Source organism: Aquarana catesbeiana, linkage group LG04, assembly GCF_042186555.1.
Source record: "Aquarana catesbeiana isolate 2022-GZ linkage group LG04, ASM4218655v1, whole genome shotgun sequence".
Taxonomy (NCBI): domain Eukaryota; kingdom Metazoa; phylum Chordata; class Amphibia; order Anura; family Ranidae; genus Aquarana; species Aquarana catesbeiana.
In genome coordinates this window covers 54,844,561-54,864,597 of record NC_133327.1, presented here as the reverse complement: position 1 = coordinate 54,864,597, position 20,037 = coordinate 54,844,561, and the positions used below count along the sequence as shown (strand labels likewise).

The 20,037-nt window shown below is 44.4% G+C and overlaps 1 protein-coding gene across 1 annotated transcript in view; it reads right to left on the bottom strand.

Moving 5' to 3' along the window:
- Positions 1–20,037, bottom strand: part of LOC141139257 (G-protein coupled receptor family C group 6 member A-like) — a 78,672-nt gene that overhangs the window by 12,569 nt on the left and 46,066 nt on the right. The window contains exon 5 of the mRNA XM_073625215.1: positions 3,218–3,335. Coding sequence (XP_073481316.1) covers positions 3,218–3,335 — 118 coding nt within the window. The remainder of the gene's footprint in view (positions 1–3,217; positions 3,336–20,037) is intronic.

Here is a 20,037-nt window from a genome sequence, read left to right as displayed (position 1 = left end):
AGGCACAAATATAAGGTCCACTTAGCAGATTCATACCCCCTCTGATGGCCCATTGTAAAAATTTTAGGGGGGGAGATGTTTTGGACAGGTAACCCTCTCCACTTCATTCAGAGCTGAATGCATAAATAATGTGTGTTACTTTGGCCAGCCATGCCTTACTTACACTATTGGCAGCCCACTGGACAGGTAAAAAGTGTCATAATACAGAAATATGAATACACACTGTACAAATTGAAGCACATTTTTTACATTCTGTAATTAACTAGCAAGATAATAGGAGAACCAAACTTTAAACAGTACCATTTGAAAGTATTCAGGCAGGCCCTTGCACTACATGCTTTGGTGAATTCATCCATAAATATGAACACAAAAGAGGTAGGTATAGTGTGCATGGGTTTGGCAAAGTCAGCAGATAGAGGATTGGTATGGGTTGATTTAGCAGTTGGGGGAGGGAGGGTTCAAAATGATTTTGGGACCCCAAAAAAAGCCTCTGGCACTCTGCCTGAATTTAAGGACACAAATAACATTTGTACACATTTTAGGGGGTGTTTAGGGTAAAGCACTACTATGGAGATGACAAAATACATTGTTAAGTGACTAGGCTAGGTAGATATGAGCCCAGGATAGCATGCTGGGGAGGTTATTGAAGGCAAATATGCATGAAGCATAAAAAAGGAAGATTAAAAACTGCCAGCATGCATGGTCACAAAGGGGACATTCCTAGCATATTACAATCATGGTAATTAGGGAATGATGAAAGAAATACAATACATTAGCAAACATTAAATACACAGAATGTGATGTTAAAGGAGAAAACTTACACTAATGTAGTTCTTCTGCAGGACCTGAATGATGGCAGAATAGGTCTCTGGAATAATAATCCCCAGAGCCTGGGGAGAGATGCCTGTTGAGAACTTGAGGTCCTGCAGACTTCTCCCTGTTGTCAAGTACCGCAACGTGGCGACTAGCCTTTGTTCAGGAGTGATGGCTTGCCGCACGCAGGTGTCCTGCCTGCTAATATAAGGGAACAGCAAAGCCAACAAACAGTGAAAAATGGGGTCCGTCATCCGGAGATAATTCCTGAAATCATCAGGGTTATTCTCCTGGATCTCCCACAACAAAGGCACGTGAGAGAATTGGTCACGCTGGAGCAACCAACTCCTCCCCACCCTGTTCATGGACTGGGCTTGGGTCACAGTAAAAACCCCAACACCAAACCCCCGCACAGCACGAACTCTACGACGAGGACATACCCACAACATGGCTTCAAACTGGTCGGCTGGTCAGAATGAACTAAACAGAAAGCACTGAAAAACAGCAAGGCCTGAAAGAATGAGCTGAAAATCAGAAACGAGCGGACAAGAACGCACTGGAAATCAAATACGGTACTATAAATAGCACGCACTGACAAACAAATGCGAACTGACTACACTCACTGAAGAACAGATACAAATCCAGAAGCACAAACTGAAGAGCAGCAACGATCTGAAAAGCGGGAGTCCTCAAAGCGCGAATCGTCTCTCACCAAACTTCAAGATTAACAGGAGATTAGCAGAAGGAGCCCAAAGGGTGGCGCACTTGGTATTGAACTTCCCTTTTCTAGACCCATCGTACATGTTATACGTCACCGCGTTCTTGGAGGTTGGAATTTGGTGTGACCGTGTGTATGCAAGACAAGCTTGAGCGGAATCCCGTCGGAAAAACCATCCAAGGCTTTTTCGACGAGAATTCTGATCGTGTGTACGTGGCATTAGAGCTCCCCATGCAGAGCCAAGTAGGCTGCTATCCTGACAGTTAATTACTGTTGATTATACTGGGACAGCAGCTGTCCCAGTAATCAGCAGACCTCAATAGTCACTTTGACAGCTGGTCCTCTACGCTTTCAGGGGATATACATTCTATCCATTTTTTTTATACAATTAGAAGAATTACGTAAAATCAAAATATATAATTGTTTTAAGAGCTATGTTCTTCAGTATGATTTGTATGAGGTTTATGAGTTTATGAGGTGCCCGAATTTTGGGCTGAATTTGGACCTGAAACTGACCAAAAGACACACAGGACTCCAGTGCAATTTGCACCAGAGTCGCTGTGGAGGTATGTGAACCAACTACATAGAGAGCAGGTCACAATCTCCTGCTATGCAAATTTGATGCATGGAAACCAATTTGCATAGGTGTGAACCCAGCTCTACTGAAAAAAATACACTTTCTGTGTGGCCAATATCTTATCTGGGCAGTAATTACGCAGGGAGGTTAAGTCAAATTGAATCAAACGCAAAACTACCTTAAGTGGGTAATCTACAAATCTCAATATTTAATATAGCGAATATCAGCAATTTTTATCGGGACTGCGATATTGTGGCGGACAAATTGAACACTTTTCACACATTTTTGGGACAATTGAAAATCATACAGCAATCAGTGCTATAAAATGCACTGATTACTGTATAAATGTCACTGGCAGGCAAGGGGTTAACACTAGGGGCAATCAAGAGGTTAACTGTGTTCCCTAGCTGTGTTATAACTGTGGGGGATGGGACTGACTAGGGGAGGAGAGAGATCGGTGTTCATACTTAGTAGGAACACACAATCTCTCTCCTTTCCCCTGAGAGAACCGGGATTTGTGTTTACACACACAGATCCCGGTTCTCACTCTGTCACGAGCGATCGTGGGTGTCCCCGGCGGTCATCGCGCCCATCGGGCACTCGCATCAGCTTTGGGCACAAGCGCGCGCCTCCTACAGCGTCTTAAAGGGCCAACGTACAGGTATGATGGCTCGCCCAGGGGAGCCTATCTGCCGCAGTATAACTGTGGCGGCCAGTCAGAAACCGGTTAAACTTTTTTTGCACTCACTACTTCAAAATAAATAAACAGTGCATGCTTTTATTAATACAAAATAAAAGCCCCAATTGCTTTTAACAATAGTTACAAGATGCAAACTAGTCATACACTTATATCTAGTATAGCTGATGTTGCAAAACTGGGCCTGTGCTTTAAGGCTTCACTGACCTCTGATCACAAAAAGTAAAAAAGAATAGAAAAGCATTTTTTAAACTGTTTTTCCTGCTGAACATAATACATTTCTAGAACTCATTCGAGCATGATGGTAGATGGTAGCAACAGCACTTCATAGCTGGAGAAATGTATCAACTATCTGCCCAGAGGAAGGGAAACATGAAAGTTCAGCGTGCCAGTGAGATCCCAATATACCTACCAGGCATGGGGGAGTAGTTGTTTTCTGCACATGCAATACATTCATAGCAGCAGCTGGTAAATGAATGCTTCTTGAAATACCCAGGCTTGCAGGTTGCCGTACAGTTAGAAAAAGGGACCTGCCAGATAAAATTCTCATCATTAAAACCAAACAATTATAAAACATGCAGTGAAATTGTAGAACTTTTTGGAAAAATGATGCAATACCAGTTTGGCTTACTGTGACATTAGTGTGAAAACTTGGCAGAGTGATACATGGTGATGGACTGTGATGGCCAGAGCCAGAAAATATAGAAGTGAATTTAGAGATTGATATTTTTGCCCATTCTTCTTTGCAAAATAGCTTAAGCTTTGTCAGATGGGATGGAGAGCGTCTGTGAACAGCAACTTTCAAGTCTTGCCACAGATTCCCAATTGGATTTAGGTCTGGACTTTGACTGGGACATTCTAACACATGAATATGCTTTGATTGAAGCCATTCCATTGTAACTCGGGCTGTATGTTTAGGGTCGTTGTCCTACTGGAAGGTGAACTTTGACCCCAGTCTCAAGTCTTTTGCAGCCTCCAACAGGTTTTCTTTTAACATTGCCCTGTATTTGGCTCTATCCATCTTCCCATCAACTCTGACCAACTTCACTGTCCCTGCTGAAGAACAGCATCCCCACAACATGATGCTGCCACCACCATGTTTTACTGTGGGAATGGTGTTTTCAGGGTGATGTGCAGTGTTAGTTTTTCACCACACATAGGGGTTGATTTACTACAACTGGAGAGTGCAAAATCTGGTGCAACTGTGCAAGGTAGCCAATCAGCTTCTAACTTCAGCTTGTTCAATTAAGCTTTTGCAAAAACCCTGGAAGCTGATTGGTTACTATGCAGAGCTGCACCAAATTTTGCACTCTCCAGGTTTAGTAAATCAACCCCATAGTGTTTTGCTTTTAGGACAAAAAGTTCAATTTTGATCTCATCTGACCAGAGCACCTTCTTCCACGTGTTTGCAGTGTCCCCACATGGCTTCTTGCAAACTGCAAATGGGACTTCTTATGGCTTTCTTTCAACAATGGCTTTCTTCTTGACAATCTTCAATAAAAGCCAGCTTTGTGGAGTGCATTACCAATAGTTGTCCTGTGGGACAGATCCATCCACCTTAGCTGTAAATCTCTGCCTGTCAGTTTAGGTGGACCACCATGTCTTGGTAGGATTGCAGTTGTACCATACTCTTTCCATTTCCAGATGATGGATTTAACAATGCTCTGTGAGATGTTCAAAGCTTGGAATATTTATTTTAGAACCTAACCCTGCTTTAAACTTCTCCACAACTCTATCCCTGACCTGTCTGGTGTGTTTCTTGGCCTTCATGATACTGTTTGTTCGCTAAGGTTCTCTAACAAACTTCTGAGGGCTTCACAGAACAGCTGTATTTATATTGAGACTAAATTACACACAGGCGGACTCTATTTACTGATTAGGTGACATCTGAAGGCAATTGGTTCAACTAGATTTTAGTTAGGGGTATCAGAGTAAAGGGGGCTGAATACAAATGCACGCCACACTTTTCAGATATTTATTTGTAAAAAAATGTAAAAAACATTTATCAATTTCCTTCCACTTCACAATTATGTGCCGCTTGGTGTAAGTCTATCACATAAAATACCAATAAAATACATTTACATTTTGGTTGTAACATGACAAAATGTGGAAAATATCAAGGGGTATGAATACTTTTACAAGGCACTGTGTACACTTTGGGTCAGGAAAATAAAGTTATTATCATTTTTGGATGCAGACTCAACAGATAAAAACCTGAGAAATCAGCATCAAGATCTCGCCAGTAGCGTCCTAGAGAAATAGAAAACAAATTTAGGTGATTTAACTCTCCAAAATTCACCAAACACTCAAAATCCTATCTTGGTCAGACTGACCTTTTAAAACCTAACTTCGCCCAAAACAAAATTTTTACAATTGTACAGAGTAGGGAGGGCTTACATCTTCTTTCAAGCTTTTAATGTCACATATGTGACTTTCCTTGACTTGCCGCCTTGGTGACAAGGCCATCTTAAAACATTTGTTGGCCCAGGGTGAACCTTTCATGGGTGGGGCCCCCCTCTCCATATTTTTCCTCTTCACAAGCATTGGAAAATCATAATTTAAGGATGACAAAACTAATTAATTTTAAGTAACAACACAAAACTTAAGCCAATTTAAGGCTAGATTTTCACATATGCATGCTTGTGCTGCTATTCATTCTTAATGACATCCCAACCTGCATGGCAGCACAACACAACACATAGTAACATACTACCATTTGTTGTGGTGTGCTGTGTAACAAAAAATAGTATATGCCCATGCATTTTGGTGCTTTTTTGCAGCTAAAGCATAGCAAAGCATTGCTTGAATGCCAAGCCAAGTTTCCTGAGCGGCCGCAGTGCCCATGCTGGAAGTGGCAGCATCTGCACAATGTTACCCAGCCCCCTGGCCCCCTTACTTGATCCCAGAAGAGTTAAGTGGGATGTAATGAACACCAAAGCATTCATAATGTACAGATTAGTGGCATGCAAGTTACAGCACATTGTACAGCCTGGGGTGGTACAATGTTTGTAGTGTCTATATTGGTGTACAGAATAAAGAATATACTATGTACAGTACAATGTACAAAGTGGGGATTTCAGGAGTATTTAATCTACAGCACAGTGTACACATTGGGGCAGTGAGAAATATATAATGTTCAATTCGGCATATAAAGAGAGTGATTCATGAATATGTAACATGCAGCACAATGTACAGAGTACAGAACAGTATACACTGTGGGGTGGTCAGGACTCAGGGTTATATAACATACAGCAAATCATACAGCTCAGGGTGTTCAGTAGTATGTAATGTACAACACAGATTGGGGTGACCAGAAAAACTGAATGTAACACAATTTATCACAGAGTTTGGGCGTTATAAATTATGTTAATAAGTTAAACTCCCAAAACATATGCTTCCTTTAGAGCAAGCAAGCTATTATTTTGTGTGCCTTATGCACATAAAATACATCATATACGGAAAGAATAATTAGTACCTCAAAATATTAAAAAAAATATATAGGATCGCACTAATCAAACAGATGTGATAACTTCCGATTAAAAATAATAATAATAAACAGTCCACAATGGTTATGATATTATGTTATAAGCTCCCAACCCAACTATTCCTTATTAAAAATAAATTATTCAAAAAGGTGTTCCATAACAAATATGAGTTGTATAAAAAATTTAAGGACCACTAATGCTAGTTGGAACAAATTGGATCAAACCCCAACCTCTCACATTTAACATAAAAAGGAGAGAAGGGGAGGGGTAACAAGGGGGGGGGGGGATCTTACATAGTTACATAGTAGGGGGGTTGAAAAAAGACACATCAAAGTCCATCAAGTCCAACCTGTGTGTGTGCTTTTATGTTAGTAATACATTGTATATCCCTGTAGGTTGTGGTTGTTCCGGTGTCTATCTAATAGTTTTTTTAAATTATCGATGCTCCCCACTGAAACCACATTCTTGCCGCTCTTACAGTAAAGAACCCTCTACCCAGTTTAAGGTTAAACCGCTTCTCTTCTAATTTTAGTGAATGGCTTTTTAAATTCCCTATGGCAGAAAAGTTTTATCCCTATTGTGGGGTCACCAGTACTGTATTTGTACATTGAAATCATATCCCCTCTCAAGCATCTCTTCTCCAGAGAGAATAAATTCAGTGATCGCAACCTTTCTTCATAACTAATATCATCCAGTTCCTTTATTAGCTTTGTTGCCCTTCTCTGGACTCTCTCTATTTCCAGTACATCCTTCCTGAGGACTGGTGCCCAGAACTGAACGGCATACTCCAGGTGCGGCCGGACCAGAGTCTTGTAGAGTGGGAGAATTATCGCTTTATTTCTGGAGTTAATCCCTTTTTAATGCATACCAGTATTCTGTTTGCTTTGCTTGCAGCAGCTTGGCATTGCATGCAGAAGGGGAGGGGTAACAAGGGGGGGGATTCTTAATATATTTCCCATACAATATCTCACCAAAATAAATGAAAACAACAATTCCATACCAGGAAGTGATGAACTTCATTCCTAGTTGTCACCTATCTGTGACTCCCAAGAGTGACATCTAGTGGATTATTCAAAAATCCACTACAAACAGCAATGACACCCATCCTCAAAATGGTAATGCGTGTCACCACAAGGTGCCACTCCATACAATCCACAATGATGTCCAGTAAATTATTATTAAACCATAAGCAACAATTTCCTTCCATATAAAATGCTTAAGTTAGTCCGAGGTTCAGATTGAAGTCCACAATAGCTGTAGGAGCCTGAGGTTGAATGGTTTTACCTCTATGAGCACTTTATGAGTTTTGGGGATCAAAGAATGCCATTTTGGCTGGAGTGATGTACCAGCGTAAGGATATTTTCTGTGTGAGTTCCCAGAGGGCCACGCATTTGGTGACTTTGTAAATGGTCTGGAGCGCTGTTTGCCATTGTGCGTCTGTTTGGGTGCACGCAAGATCAATGTCCCACCTGTGGTGTGAGTTTAGCTTGGAGAAGGTGGTGAAAACTATTATAGAAGTAGGAGATACCCTTGGTTTTTGTAGCAGGATTGGTGAGATATTCCCAGATCTTGGGGTGTATGCTGTATAGGGGAAGGGGTAAATTACGCATGCAATGGTGTATGCGTAAAAAGGTAAAGTATTCTGATGCAGGAAGGGTGTATTCGGCTTGAAGTTAGGAGAAGGGTTTAATGTGGTTACCTTGAAGCAAGTTTTGTAGGGAGTGAATCCCTTTGAGGGTCCATGGTGTTAGTAGGAGGTCAGGTGTCAGATGCAGGAGGGTGTCCAAAGGAATATTAAATTGTGGATTGATGGGGGTGTATTCTTGGAGGGTGATCAATTTCTTCCATGCATGGGCTGAGGCCTTCATGGTTGGAGAAATAGATGTTGGGACTGGAGCGCCAAGAGGGGTGCTTAGTAGCCAGTTTTTCAGGTTGAGCCGGGTAAGTGAGAAATTTTCTATTTGTCCCCATAATGTGGTCGGGAAGGGTTGGAACCAGCAGGGAAGTTGAGCTAGGGTGGCTGCCAAATAGTAATCTACGAAGTCTATGGATCCTATGCCTCCCGCTAGTTTATGTTTGGCCAGTTTTAGATGGGCGCATCTAGGTCTTTTACCATTCCATAGATATTTGTTAAATATTGTTTGCAGGGACCTGAAAAATGTGGTGGGTAGTGGAATGGGCAGAGTTCTGAAGAAGTACAATATTTGGGGAGGCATATCATTTTGAAGGCTGCAAGTCTTCCTGTCCAGGAGAGTTCATGTTTCGCTATGTGTTGTGAGGTTAATTGGATGGTCTGAAGGAGAGGAAGGAAATTACAGGAGAAGAGATTTTTGGTTTTTCTCGGTAGTCGGATGCCTAGGTAGGATATATCATTACTTGCCCATGTAAATGGGTATTGTAGCTGTAGGAGGTTCTTCATGGTGGCATCTATATTGATGTCTAGTATGAAGGATTTGGTCGTATTAACTTTGTGGTAAGAAACCGAGCTAAACCAGTGGAGCACTTTTTGTACCTCAGCCAGGGAGGAAGTTGGGTTGGTAAGAATGAGAATGACATCATCAGCAAATAGGCTGATTTTATGGTGCGAGGTGCCAATTTGAAGGCCTGAAATGTTGGGGTGGGAGCAGATGTGTTCTGCTAGGGGTTCCATGAGCATGTTGAAGATGAGGGGGGATAGGGGGCAGCCCTGACAAGTGCCGTTTGTGATGGGGAATGGGCAGGAAAACATGCCCTGTGTATACCTGGGCCTCGGGTTGGAATATAGTGCCATAATGGCATTCAGGATATTGCCTTGGAACCCAAATTTTTGGAGGACTGTTCTGAGGTATGACCAGTGGACCCTGTCGAACGCCTTCTCTGCGTCTAGAGACAGGAGCAGAGAAGGCGTTCCGGTGGATTCTGCATGGTGAATGAGATTAATCATCCTTCTAGTGGCGTCTGAGGTTTGCCTACCCTTTGTAATCCCCGTCTGGTCTTGGTGGATAAGAGTGGGTATAATGTCATTTAGTCTTGTTGCTATCGTTTTAGCATATAGTTTGAGGTCAAGATTGAGTAATGAGACTGGGTGAAAATTTTGGGGGATGTTCGACTCCTTCTCTGGCTTTAGTATCGTTATAACCAATGCTTTTAAGTATTCTTTTGAAAAGGTGGAAGAGGAGGCAGCGTGGTTGAAGAGTACTGTAAGGTACAGGGTAAGGTATGTGGAGAATTGTTTGTAGTATTCCCCTGTCTGCCTGGTGCTTTGCCACTAGGTAGTGAGTCAATAGATGTCTTGATTTCGAGTTCCGTGAACGGGACGTTAAGGGCGGTTAGTTGTTCTTTAGTCAGTTTGGGTAGGTCAAGGTTGCTGAGAAAATTGTCAATGTCATCCTGCGTGGGTTGTGGGGCAAGGGGGTCTCGTTTCAGTTTATAAAGGTCTTCATAGTAGGCGCTGAATGCGTTGGCTATTGGGGGTTGTCGTGTGAGGGTGGATTAGTTGGGTTATTTTTGTTTTGGCACGTGTGCCTTTAAGGCATTGTGCAAGTTTTTTGCCCGCTTTGTTAGAGGTGGAGTATGTAGTCACTTTCATTTTCCTGTGGAGGAATTCGTAGGAGTGGAGAAGCAGGGTTTTCAGTTCTTGTCTTAGGGATAGTAGTTGGTTTGTCTGCGGGTCACAAGGGTCAGTTTTATGTCTCTTTCTAGGGCTGCTATTTGAGCTGTCAGTTCATCTTAATTTAATTAACATTCCTCTCATGTACACTTTGTGCATGCTCCACACCACGGCAAGGTCAGAGACAGAGCCCTTGTTTAATGAGAAAAAATCAGTAATGTGGTCAGATATTTCTGGCTTGTATTTGGCGTGTTGGATAATGTAGTTGTTTGCTCGCCAGAGAAAGGTGCTGCTCTGTAGGTTGGAGTCTTGTATTGTAATTGAGGTTGGAGCATGGTCCGACCATGTCGTGGTGTGGATCGCAGACACAGAGATTTTCTGTAATATCAATTTATCGGTTAAAAACAAGTCTATTCTTGAATACGAGCAATGTCTAGAGGAAAGAAAGGTAAAGTCTCGTTCAGCGCCATGGTGACAACGCCATACGTCGTATAGATCTTGGGAGGAGATGAATTTCTTCAGAGGTGAGGCACGCCTCTTTGCTGCTGATGCGGAGTCCATGGATAAGTCTGGAACCAGGTTGAAATCGCCACAGAGAATTAGGTGGCCTTTTTGAATGGATCTGGTGGTGCGTAGCACTCTGCGTGGAAATTTCATTTGGTGGGTGTTCGGGGGAATAAATATTGACGATAGTGTAGGATACTCGGTTGATGGTGCAGATAAGGATTATGAAGCGACCTTCAGGGTCTGGCAGGACATGTAGTAAGTGGAAGTCCACTGTATCTTTAATAGCAATCATGACCCCTCTGGCTTTAGTAGAATGGGATGCATGGAAAATATGAGGGAACTGTCTGTTGTTACAGAGTGAGGAGTTTGAGGATAATAGGTGGGTTTCCTGGGCGCAAAGAATGTCACTGTGGATGGCCGTGGCGGTTCTCCAGAGTTAGTGGTGTTTGGCGGGGTGGTTAGGCCCATTGGTGTTAGTGAAAGAATAGTGAACGGCATCTTGTGGGTTTGAGGATGGTAGGTGTTATGCAACAACACTTACAGTTAGACGTTTTAGTTTGGTTCTGAAGGTTCCTGGGAGCGAGACTCAGTAGTAGGCTTGTGGCAGTCCGAAGGTCTAAAAGTAGGGTGGACTGGGAAACTGCGAATAGAGCAATACGTTAGGTATCAAAACAGTGAGAGCCAAAGAAAGAATATTGAAAAAAAAAGAAATAATAAAAAAAAGAAACTTGTAAAGTGATCCGTTAGTGAAGGGTTCGGTGCAAATGATAGTGGTTCAACAAAAAGGAACTTAGAGGGGGTGCTAAGCATTGTGGTGTCCCCTAGATGGGGGTACAAAAAGTTATTAACGTGGGAAGGTGAGGTCAGGAGTAGCAGGTTGCCAGAGCTCAGGGGAGCTTTAATGACGGTTGTCGGCCAAGTTCAGCACTTAAAGCTGTGTCATTCAGTTGAAATTGCGGTCCAGATGTCTGCGGGATGTAGTTGATCCTCTGTCATGTGGAGCTGATTTGGGTAGTTCTGGTATTATGAATAAAAGATGGGGTGAATGGCGCTCCCTTTTAAGGGGGTATGTGGACTAAATGTGCAACACCAATACTCCTATAGTGAATACCACATAATATAGGAGTAAGATATAAATTATAAATATAAGATATAAAATATAAAATATAAATGACCCCCTATAAAAATAATAAAAATAATCTCTAGTGCAAAATAATCATACGGTGGAAAACACTAAACCACAATCAAAATGCAATAAGGCGATAAAAATGATAAACCATCAATAGATGTTACATGACATCAGCTTATATACTCATGTGAGCTGCAGTGCTAATCTCTTGTGCAGTCCGTGCAGAAAAATATATATATAAAAATCATGTAAGCAGCTAAGAGGTGAAAAAATCTGCTATACTTCAAAAAGTTAGTATAGCACAAACAAATATGTTGCAAACAGTTCCAAAACAGTCTGGTGACTCTTGTGCCAAGAAATAAACCAGTGACTTCTGTGCTCCCCCTATGGCTCCCCACTCACCAGCTCCTTATACCCCTACAGGGGTCACAGGCAATATGGAATATCGTAGGAGGTCTCCAGGTGGTTCCCTATGGACCCTTCAGCAATGGCTCCTGTTTTCACTGTCCCAGGACATCCAGACCGATCATCCGTGCATCACAATCTCTGTCACCATATCCAGGAAAGGAATCTCCAGGGATGAGTCCTTTGTATGTAGCTATTTGCCCCAAAACGGATTCATTGGCAGTCATCTCCGGCTAAACCTCCTCAGGAGATTTACAGCCTATATGGGGGGGTCTTCTAAATCGGGAGAGGCTGAACCCGACAGGATGGATGAAGAAGAGAAGAGAAAAATAAATAAAAATAAACTTTAAAAGGCGTCCGGAGCGAGGACGAAAAAAGATTCTTTTCATAAGTATCAATGACTTCATTTACTGTGGAGGTACAAGCATTCAGGCGTCTCTCAGCATTAGTCACCCTGTCCTCTAGTGAGTGGATGTCAGAGGTGATTTTGTGATTTTGTGAAAACAGGGAAAACAGGGAAGAGAGGTCAGTCATGAAGGAGGCCATGAAGGAGTGCAACATTAGAATTCTACTATAGCTTGTAGGCGGAACATTCGACCGGAAATGTAGGATTGCGGCGTTGTACAGTTTAGCTGCTCCGTCGAATCTTCTTAGAACATTCGACAGACACCATAAGCCTTCAATGACAGATTTGACCTCAATTATTTCGGATTTTCGGACGAATGCATTTTTAAACAAAACAAAATAAATAAAAACGAATTTCGGGAGTAATTAAATAAATGTATTTTTCGGACGAAAATGAAATTCCGAAACAAAATATTGCAGTGTGCACATGTCTAGTCACCATGCCATCTGAACATTGAATTGCACTCTAGAGGGAGCCCTAGAGTATAGAATTCAATATTGTACTGCATAACCCTGTTTATGTGAATGTAATGTGTTAGGGTCTGGTGTGTGCATTGAGGCTGCAGTGGGAAGGTGCTTAATATAAGAGTTTTATGTTATTGAGTAGGGATGAGCTTCGTATTGGAATTGAACGCATGTTCGACTCGAACATTGCCTGTTCGGTCATTCGCAGAATTCCGAACAATATGGGCTGTTCGCGCCAAATTCGAGTGGTGCATCACGGCCCATAATTCACTGCGGCATCGCAGTGCATTGCTGGCTGATGATTGGCCAAGCATGCACTATGACCCGCATGCTTGACCAATCACAGCGCCGTCTGTACAGAGAGCCATAATTCACAGTTAGTGCACTGTGTCCTCTGCACAGTGTGCACCTAAAGCTACCTGAAGAAAATTAGTGGTGTTCTTCTGATCCTATTAATACCACAGGCAGGCAGCTACAGCATTTACAGTTAGTGTAGTGCGTTCTCTGCACAGTGTGCACCTAAAGCTACCTGGAGACAATTGCTGTTGTTCTGCTCCTATTAATACCACAGGCAGGCAGCTACAGTATTTACAGTTAGTGTACTGTGTCCTCTGCACAGTGTGCACCTAAAGCTACCTGAAGAAAATTAGTGGTGCTCTTCTTATCCTATTAATACTACAGGCAGACAGCTACAGCAGTTACAGTTAGTGTAGTACGTCCTCTGCACAGTGTGCACCTAAAGCTACCTGGAGACAATTGCTGTTGTTCTGCTCCTATTAATACTACAGGCAGACAGCTACAGCATTTACAGTTAGTGTACTGTGTCCTCTGCACAGTGTGCACCTAAAGCTACAAAGCTACCTGAAGAAAATTAGTGGTGTTCTTCTGATCCTATTAGTACAGTACCGCAGGCAGCTGCAGTATTTAAAAGTTTGTGTATTACGTCCTCTGCACAGTGTGCATCTAAAGCTACCTGAAGAAAATGAATGGTGTTCTTCTGATCCTATTAGTACAGTACCGCAGGCAGCTGCAGTATTTACAATTTAGTGTAGTGCGTCCCCTGCACAGTGTGCACTTAACGATATCTGGAGAAAATGAATGGTGTTCTTCTGATCCTATTAGTACAGTACCACAGGCAGTCAGCTACTATTTACAGTTAGTGTAGTGCGTCCTCTGCACAGTGTGCACCTAAAGCTACCTGGAGACAATTGCTGTTGTTCTCATAATAATAATACTACAGGCAGGCAGTTGATTCTGCTAGCTGCAGTATCAGTATATATATACATCCCAGCTTTGTGCAGCTATATCTCACTGCAGGCCATTAGTATGTCTGGAAGGCCAACAAGTAGAGGCAGACAGTCACAAGCCAATAAAAGAGGGCAAGCAGGCTCTGTGTCTAGAGGCAACAGTGCTGGTCGTGGAGACGGTGCATCCTCATCAGCACGTGGCCGTGGGACACGCTTGTCCTTTTGTTCGGCAGCTGGCCGTGTTGAGCCGCAACATGCAGAAGACTTGCAGACATGCAGAAGACTTGTTAGAGTGGATGACCAAGCCATCCTCATCCTCCTCATCCTCTCTCACCCAGGCTCGGGGTACTTTGTCTGGCAAAATAGCTGCCAACGCGGCCTCTTCCCTCGGCTCAATGGCATCAGTCACTCCTTCCCTAGCCCCACCATGTCCTCCTGAAGAGTCCCCCGAACTGTTTGACCACAGTGTTGGGTACATGCTCCAGGAGGATGCCCAGCGTTTTGAAGGCTCCGATGATGGTACCCAGCTAGAGGAAGGCGGTAACGTGAGCCCAGAGAGAGGGGGTGCCCAAGAAGGACAGCAATCTGGCAGTCATGTTCCCCCAGAGGCAGCATACTGCCAGCTTTGCTCCAGTGATGAGGAGGGAGGGGGTGATGAGATCACTGACTCCACATGGTTACACCGCAGAGCTCTGCATGTGCAGGGCGCTGCTGTCTCTGTGCGTTATTCCAAAAGTTCTTTGGTGTGGGCCTTTTTTGAGACAAGTGCATCAGATCCCACCACTGCTATTTGCAACATATTTCAAGCGTATCTCTCGTGGCCAAAACATCTCCCGCTTGGGCACCACATGCTTGACCAGATATATGTTGACCTGCCATGCAATTTGTTGGCAAGCGTACCTAAAAGACCCACACCAAAGAACAAAGAGGACCTCTCCTTGCTCCTCATCAGCTGGGATCTCCAACCCCACTATACCTTCAGTCCTCTCCGAGACCTGCACTGAGAGGAATGAAGGTGTAGAATTAGGTGTGTCACAGCCAAGTACTTGGGGGCAATCTGCTATCGGTACACCAACGTCAGATTGTACCATTCAAATTTCCTTGCCCCAGCTGCTGCACCGCTGAAAGAAGTTCGCTCCCAGCCATCAACATGCCCAGTGGTTGAATGCTAGCTTGGCTAAATTGCTAGCACTTCAACTGCTGCCTTTTCAGTTGGTAGACTCTGCCCCCTTCCTTGAGTTTGTGGAATGTGCGGTTCCTCAGTGCCAGGTTCCCAAACGCCACTTTTTCTCACGGAAGGCGATTACGGCTCTCTACCGGCATGAGGAAGGCAATGTCTTGGCCTTGCTGGACAGGGCGGTCAGTGGTAAGGTGCATATTACCCCTGACTCATGGTCCAGCAGGCATAAACAGGGATGTTACCTATCTTTCACCGCGCACTGGGTGACTCTTCTGGCAGCTGGGAAGGATGCAGGACAAGGTGCAGTAGTGTTGGAGGTTGTTCTGCCACCACGCCTCCAAAATACTACTAGTGGTGATTCTGCCACACCTCTCTCCTCCACCCCCTCCTCTTCTTCTTCCTCCATGGCCTCTTCCTGCGATTTGACTTCGGAACCAGCGGTGCTCCGTAGGCGTTCAAGGGGCTACGCAAGCACGCAGGCCAAAAGATGCCATGCGGTGCTTGAGCTGGTGTGCTTGGGGGACAGGAGCCACACTGGGGCAGAGATTCTGTCAGCTCTGCAGGGGCAGGTTCAGAGGTGGTTGACGCCACGCCAGCTTAAGGCAGGTATGGTGGTTTGCGACAATGGCACCAACCTCCTCTCAGCCCTCCGTCAGGGGACAACTGACCCATGTGCCCTGTTTGGCTCACGTCCTTAACTTGGTGGTGCAGTGGTTCTTGGGCAGGTACCCGGGCTTACAGGATGTCCTGAGGTAGGCCAGGAAAGTCTGTGTGCATTTCCGCAGGTCATATAATGCCAGTGCTCGGCTGGCTGACCTCCAAAAGAAATTTAACCTGCCCAAGAACTGCCTAATCTGTGACATGCCCACCAGGTGGAACTCAATGTTGGCCATGCTGCAGCGGCTGCACATGCAGCAGAGGGCCATCAATGAGTATCTGTGCGATTATGGCACCAGGACAGGGTCAGGGGAGCTTGGGTTTTTTTCCCCACGCCAGTGGGCTATGATCAGGGATGCATGCACTGTTCTGTCACCATTTGATGAGGCAACGAGGATGGTGAGCAGTGACAGTGCATGCATCAGTGACACTTTCCCTCTTGTCCACCTGTTGGAGCACATGTTGTGTGGAATAATGGACAGGGCACTTGAGGCAGAACAGAGGGAGGAAGAGGAGGACTTCCTTACCTCTCAAGGCTCCCTTTATCCAGACAGTGTTCCTGCGTGCCTGCCGATCACACAGGAAGAGGACAAGGAAGAGGAGGATTGTGTCAGCATGGAGGTGGAACCTGGCACTCAGCATCAGCAGCAGTCTTCAAGGGATCATTTACAGTCCAAAGAAACCCATGGACTTGTACGTGGCTGGGAGGAGGTGGCTGCGGATCATGTTGTCCTTAGTGACCCAGAGGACTCTGGACCGAATGCCTCAGCAAACCTACGCTGCATGACCTCCCTGATCCTGCAAAGCCTGCAGAAGGATCCTCGTACTCGTGGTATCAAGGGGAGGGATGATTACTGGCTGGCAATCCTCCTTGATCCACGTTACAAGGGTAAGGTTGCAGACCTTATCTTGCCATCACAGAGGGAGCAGAGGATGAAACATCTTCGGGAGGCCAAGCAGAAAGGTTTGTGCAATGCGTTTCCAGAGTCTGGGAGGTTACAATTTCATGGTCCTCCTGGACAACGTGTTGCTGAGGCTTCAGTCAGTCACAGAAGGAGCGGTGGAGAAGGTGGATATCTGACCGATGCGTCCAGACAATTTTTTAGTAAGCAGCCCCAAGGTCTGATCGGTTCCAGCAACCATTGCCAGCGTCTGATTCACATGGTGCAGGATTACCTAGGGTCAAGATCAGATTTGGACACCTTTCCCACTGAAAATCCTCTGGGTTACTCGATCTTGAGGATGGATCACTGGCCAGAGCTTGCACAGTATGCAATTGAGCTACTGGCCTCTCCTGCATCCAACGTTCTTTCAGAACGCACATTTAGTGCTGCTGGAGGCTTTGTAACCGATCACAGGGTGCGCCTGTCCACCGTATTGGTCGATCGGCTGACCTTCATAAAAGTGAATCAGTCTTGGATCACCAGCTACCAAGCACCTGATGCTGATGTAACCGATTGATTTTTTTTTAATGTGAGATCCCTTCAAGACTGCCTATGCTGATGCTGAGTGACTATCCTGTTATGCTGAGTGACAATCCTCTTCCTCCTCAATTTTCATGCTGATAGCTTGTAAGAACATTTTTGGTTCTGGGCGCCGCCACCAATGGCCAAGGCCCAATTTTTCTGCCCCATTTAACAGGGGCGTATAATTAAAATTTTTGATGCAATACTTTGCAGCAGGGCTCATTCCTGCACTCCAACTATAGTATCTGTGAGGGGTTGCAGTGTTGTGGCACCAGCACCAGTGCCCAAGGCCCAATTTTTCAGCCCCTGTTTAACAGGGGCATATAATTACAATTTTTGATGCAATACTTTGCAGCAGGGCTCATTCCTGTGCTCCAACTATAGCATCTGTGAGGGGTTGCAGTGTTGTGGCAATTTTTGTGCCCCTGTTTAACAGGGGCGTGTAATTACAATTTTTGATGCAATACTTTGCAGCAGGGCTCATTCCTGCGCTCCAACTATAGCATCTGTGAGGGGTTGCAGTGTTGTGGCACCAGTGCCTAAGGCCCAATTTTTCTGCCCCTGTTCAACATCGACATGTAATTATAATTCTTGATCTAATATTTCACAGCAGGGCACATTCCTGTGCCCACCAAGAGTAACTGTGAGGGCTTACAGTGTTGTGGCACTAGCACCAGTTCCCAAGGCCCAATTTTTCTGCCCCTGTTTAACAGGGGCATATAATTAAAATTTTTGATGCAATACTTTGCAGCAGGGCTCTTTCCTGCACTCCAACTATAGTATCTGTGAGGGGTTGCAGTGTTGTTGCACCAGCACCAGAGCCCAAGGCCAAATTTTTCAGCCCCTGTTTAACAGGGGCGTATAATTACAATTTTTGATTCAATACTTTGCAGCAGGGCTCATTCCTGCACTCCAACTAGAGTATCTGTGAGGGGTTGCATTGTTGTGGCACCAGCACTAGTGCCCAAGGCCCAATTTTTCAGCCCCTGTTTAACAGAGGAGTGTAATTACAATTTTTGATGCAATACTTTGCAGCAGGGCTCATTCCTGTGCTCCAACTAGAGTATCTGTGAGGGGTTACAGTGTTGCGGCACCAGCACCAGTGCCCAAGGCCCAATTTTTCAGCCCCTGTTTAACAGGGGCATATAATTACAATTTTTGATGCAATACTTTGCAGCAGGGCTCATTCCTGCACTCCAACTATAGCATCTGTGAGGGGTTGCAGTGTTGTGGCACCAGTGCCTAAAACCCAATTTTTCTTGATCTAATATTTCACAGCAGGGAACATTCCTGCGCCCACCAAGAGTAACTGTGAGGGCTTACAGTGTTGTGGCAAGACCACCACCACCACCAAAGGCCCAATTTTTCTGCCCCTGTTCAACAGGTGCATGTAATTACAATTCTTGATCTAATATTTCACAGCAGGGCCTGTTGCTGTGCCCACCAAGAGTAACTGTGAGGGCTTACAGTGTTGTGGCAACACCAACACCTAAGGCCCCAATTTCTGCAGAGTATATACGGCAGGCCCCTACTTTCAAACATCCAACTTACAAATGACTCCTACTTGCAAACGGAAGGAGACAACAGGAAGTGAGATGAAATCTACCTCTAGGAAGGGAAATTCTCTCCTGTTATGCCCTGTACACACAGTCGGATTTTCCGACGGAAAAAAGTGTGATCGGATTGTGTTGTCGGAAATTCCGATCATGTGTGGGCTCCATCGGACTTTTTTCGTCAGAATTTCCGACACACAAAGTTTGAGAGCAGACTATAAAATTTTCCGACGACAAAATCCGATCTGTTAAATTCCGATCGTGTGTACACAAATCCGACGCACAAAGTGCCATGCATGCTCAGAATAAATTAAGAGACGAAAGCTATTGGCTACTGCCTTATTTATAGTCCCGAAGTACGTGTTTTACGTCACAGCGTTCAGAACGATTGGATTTTCCGACAACTTTGTGCGACCGTGTATATGCAAGACAAGTTTGAGCCAACATCCGTCAGAAAAAATCCATGGATTTTGTTGTCGGAATGTCCGATCAATGTCCGATCCTGTGTACAGGGCATAAGAGTTAATTTGAGAAAAACGTGTCTCCTCTCCACTGATGCTTTATCACCAATCCTTGTTTCACTCAGAACCCCAAAATTTCAAAAAACATTTGTCATTGAGACAGAAAGTGAGGTAAAATCTTCTGAAGAGGTGCACAGATTTCAAAACAAACGTTACAGGGGTGATAACCCTTCCCTTTTCCTATTTCCAAAAAGCTTAAAAATAGATTTTTTGGCTGGAGCTACACTTTAAAAATGTACCAGTTAAAAATTACAAACAGATTCTACTTAACAACAAACCTACAGTCTCTATCTTGTTTGCACCGCCTGTATACTGCTGTTCAGAGTATATAGGGTCTAGGGGCCCCACACCTTTCCTTTATTTAATTTGGGTGCGGAGTTCCCCTTAATATCCAAACAAGACCCAAAGGGCCTGGTAATGGACTGGGGGGGGTACCCATGTCGTTTGTCTCACTGATTTTCATCCATATTGCCGGGACCCGACATTACATTAAAGCCGCAAGCAGTTTTAAATGACTTTCATTCCCTTACAAATGTAATTTTGTGCAGGGACTGTTCTAAGCATGGGAAACACGCGCTGCACTACAGGCATACTATAGACACCCCCAGGTACGATATTTAAAG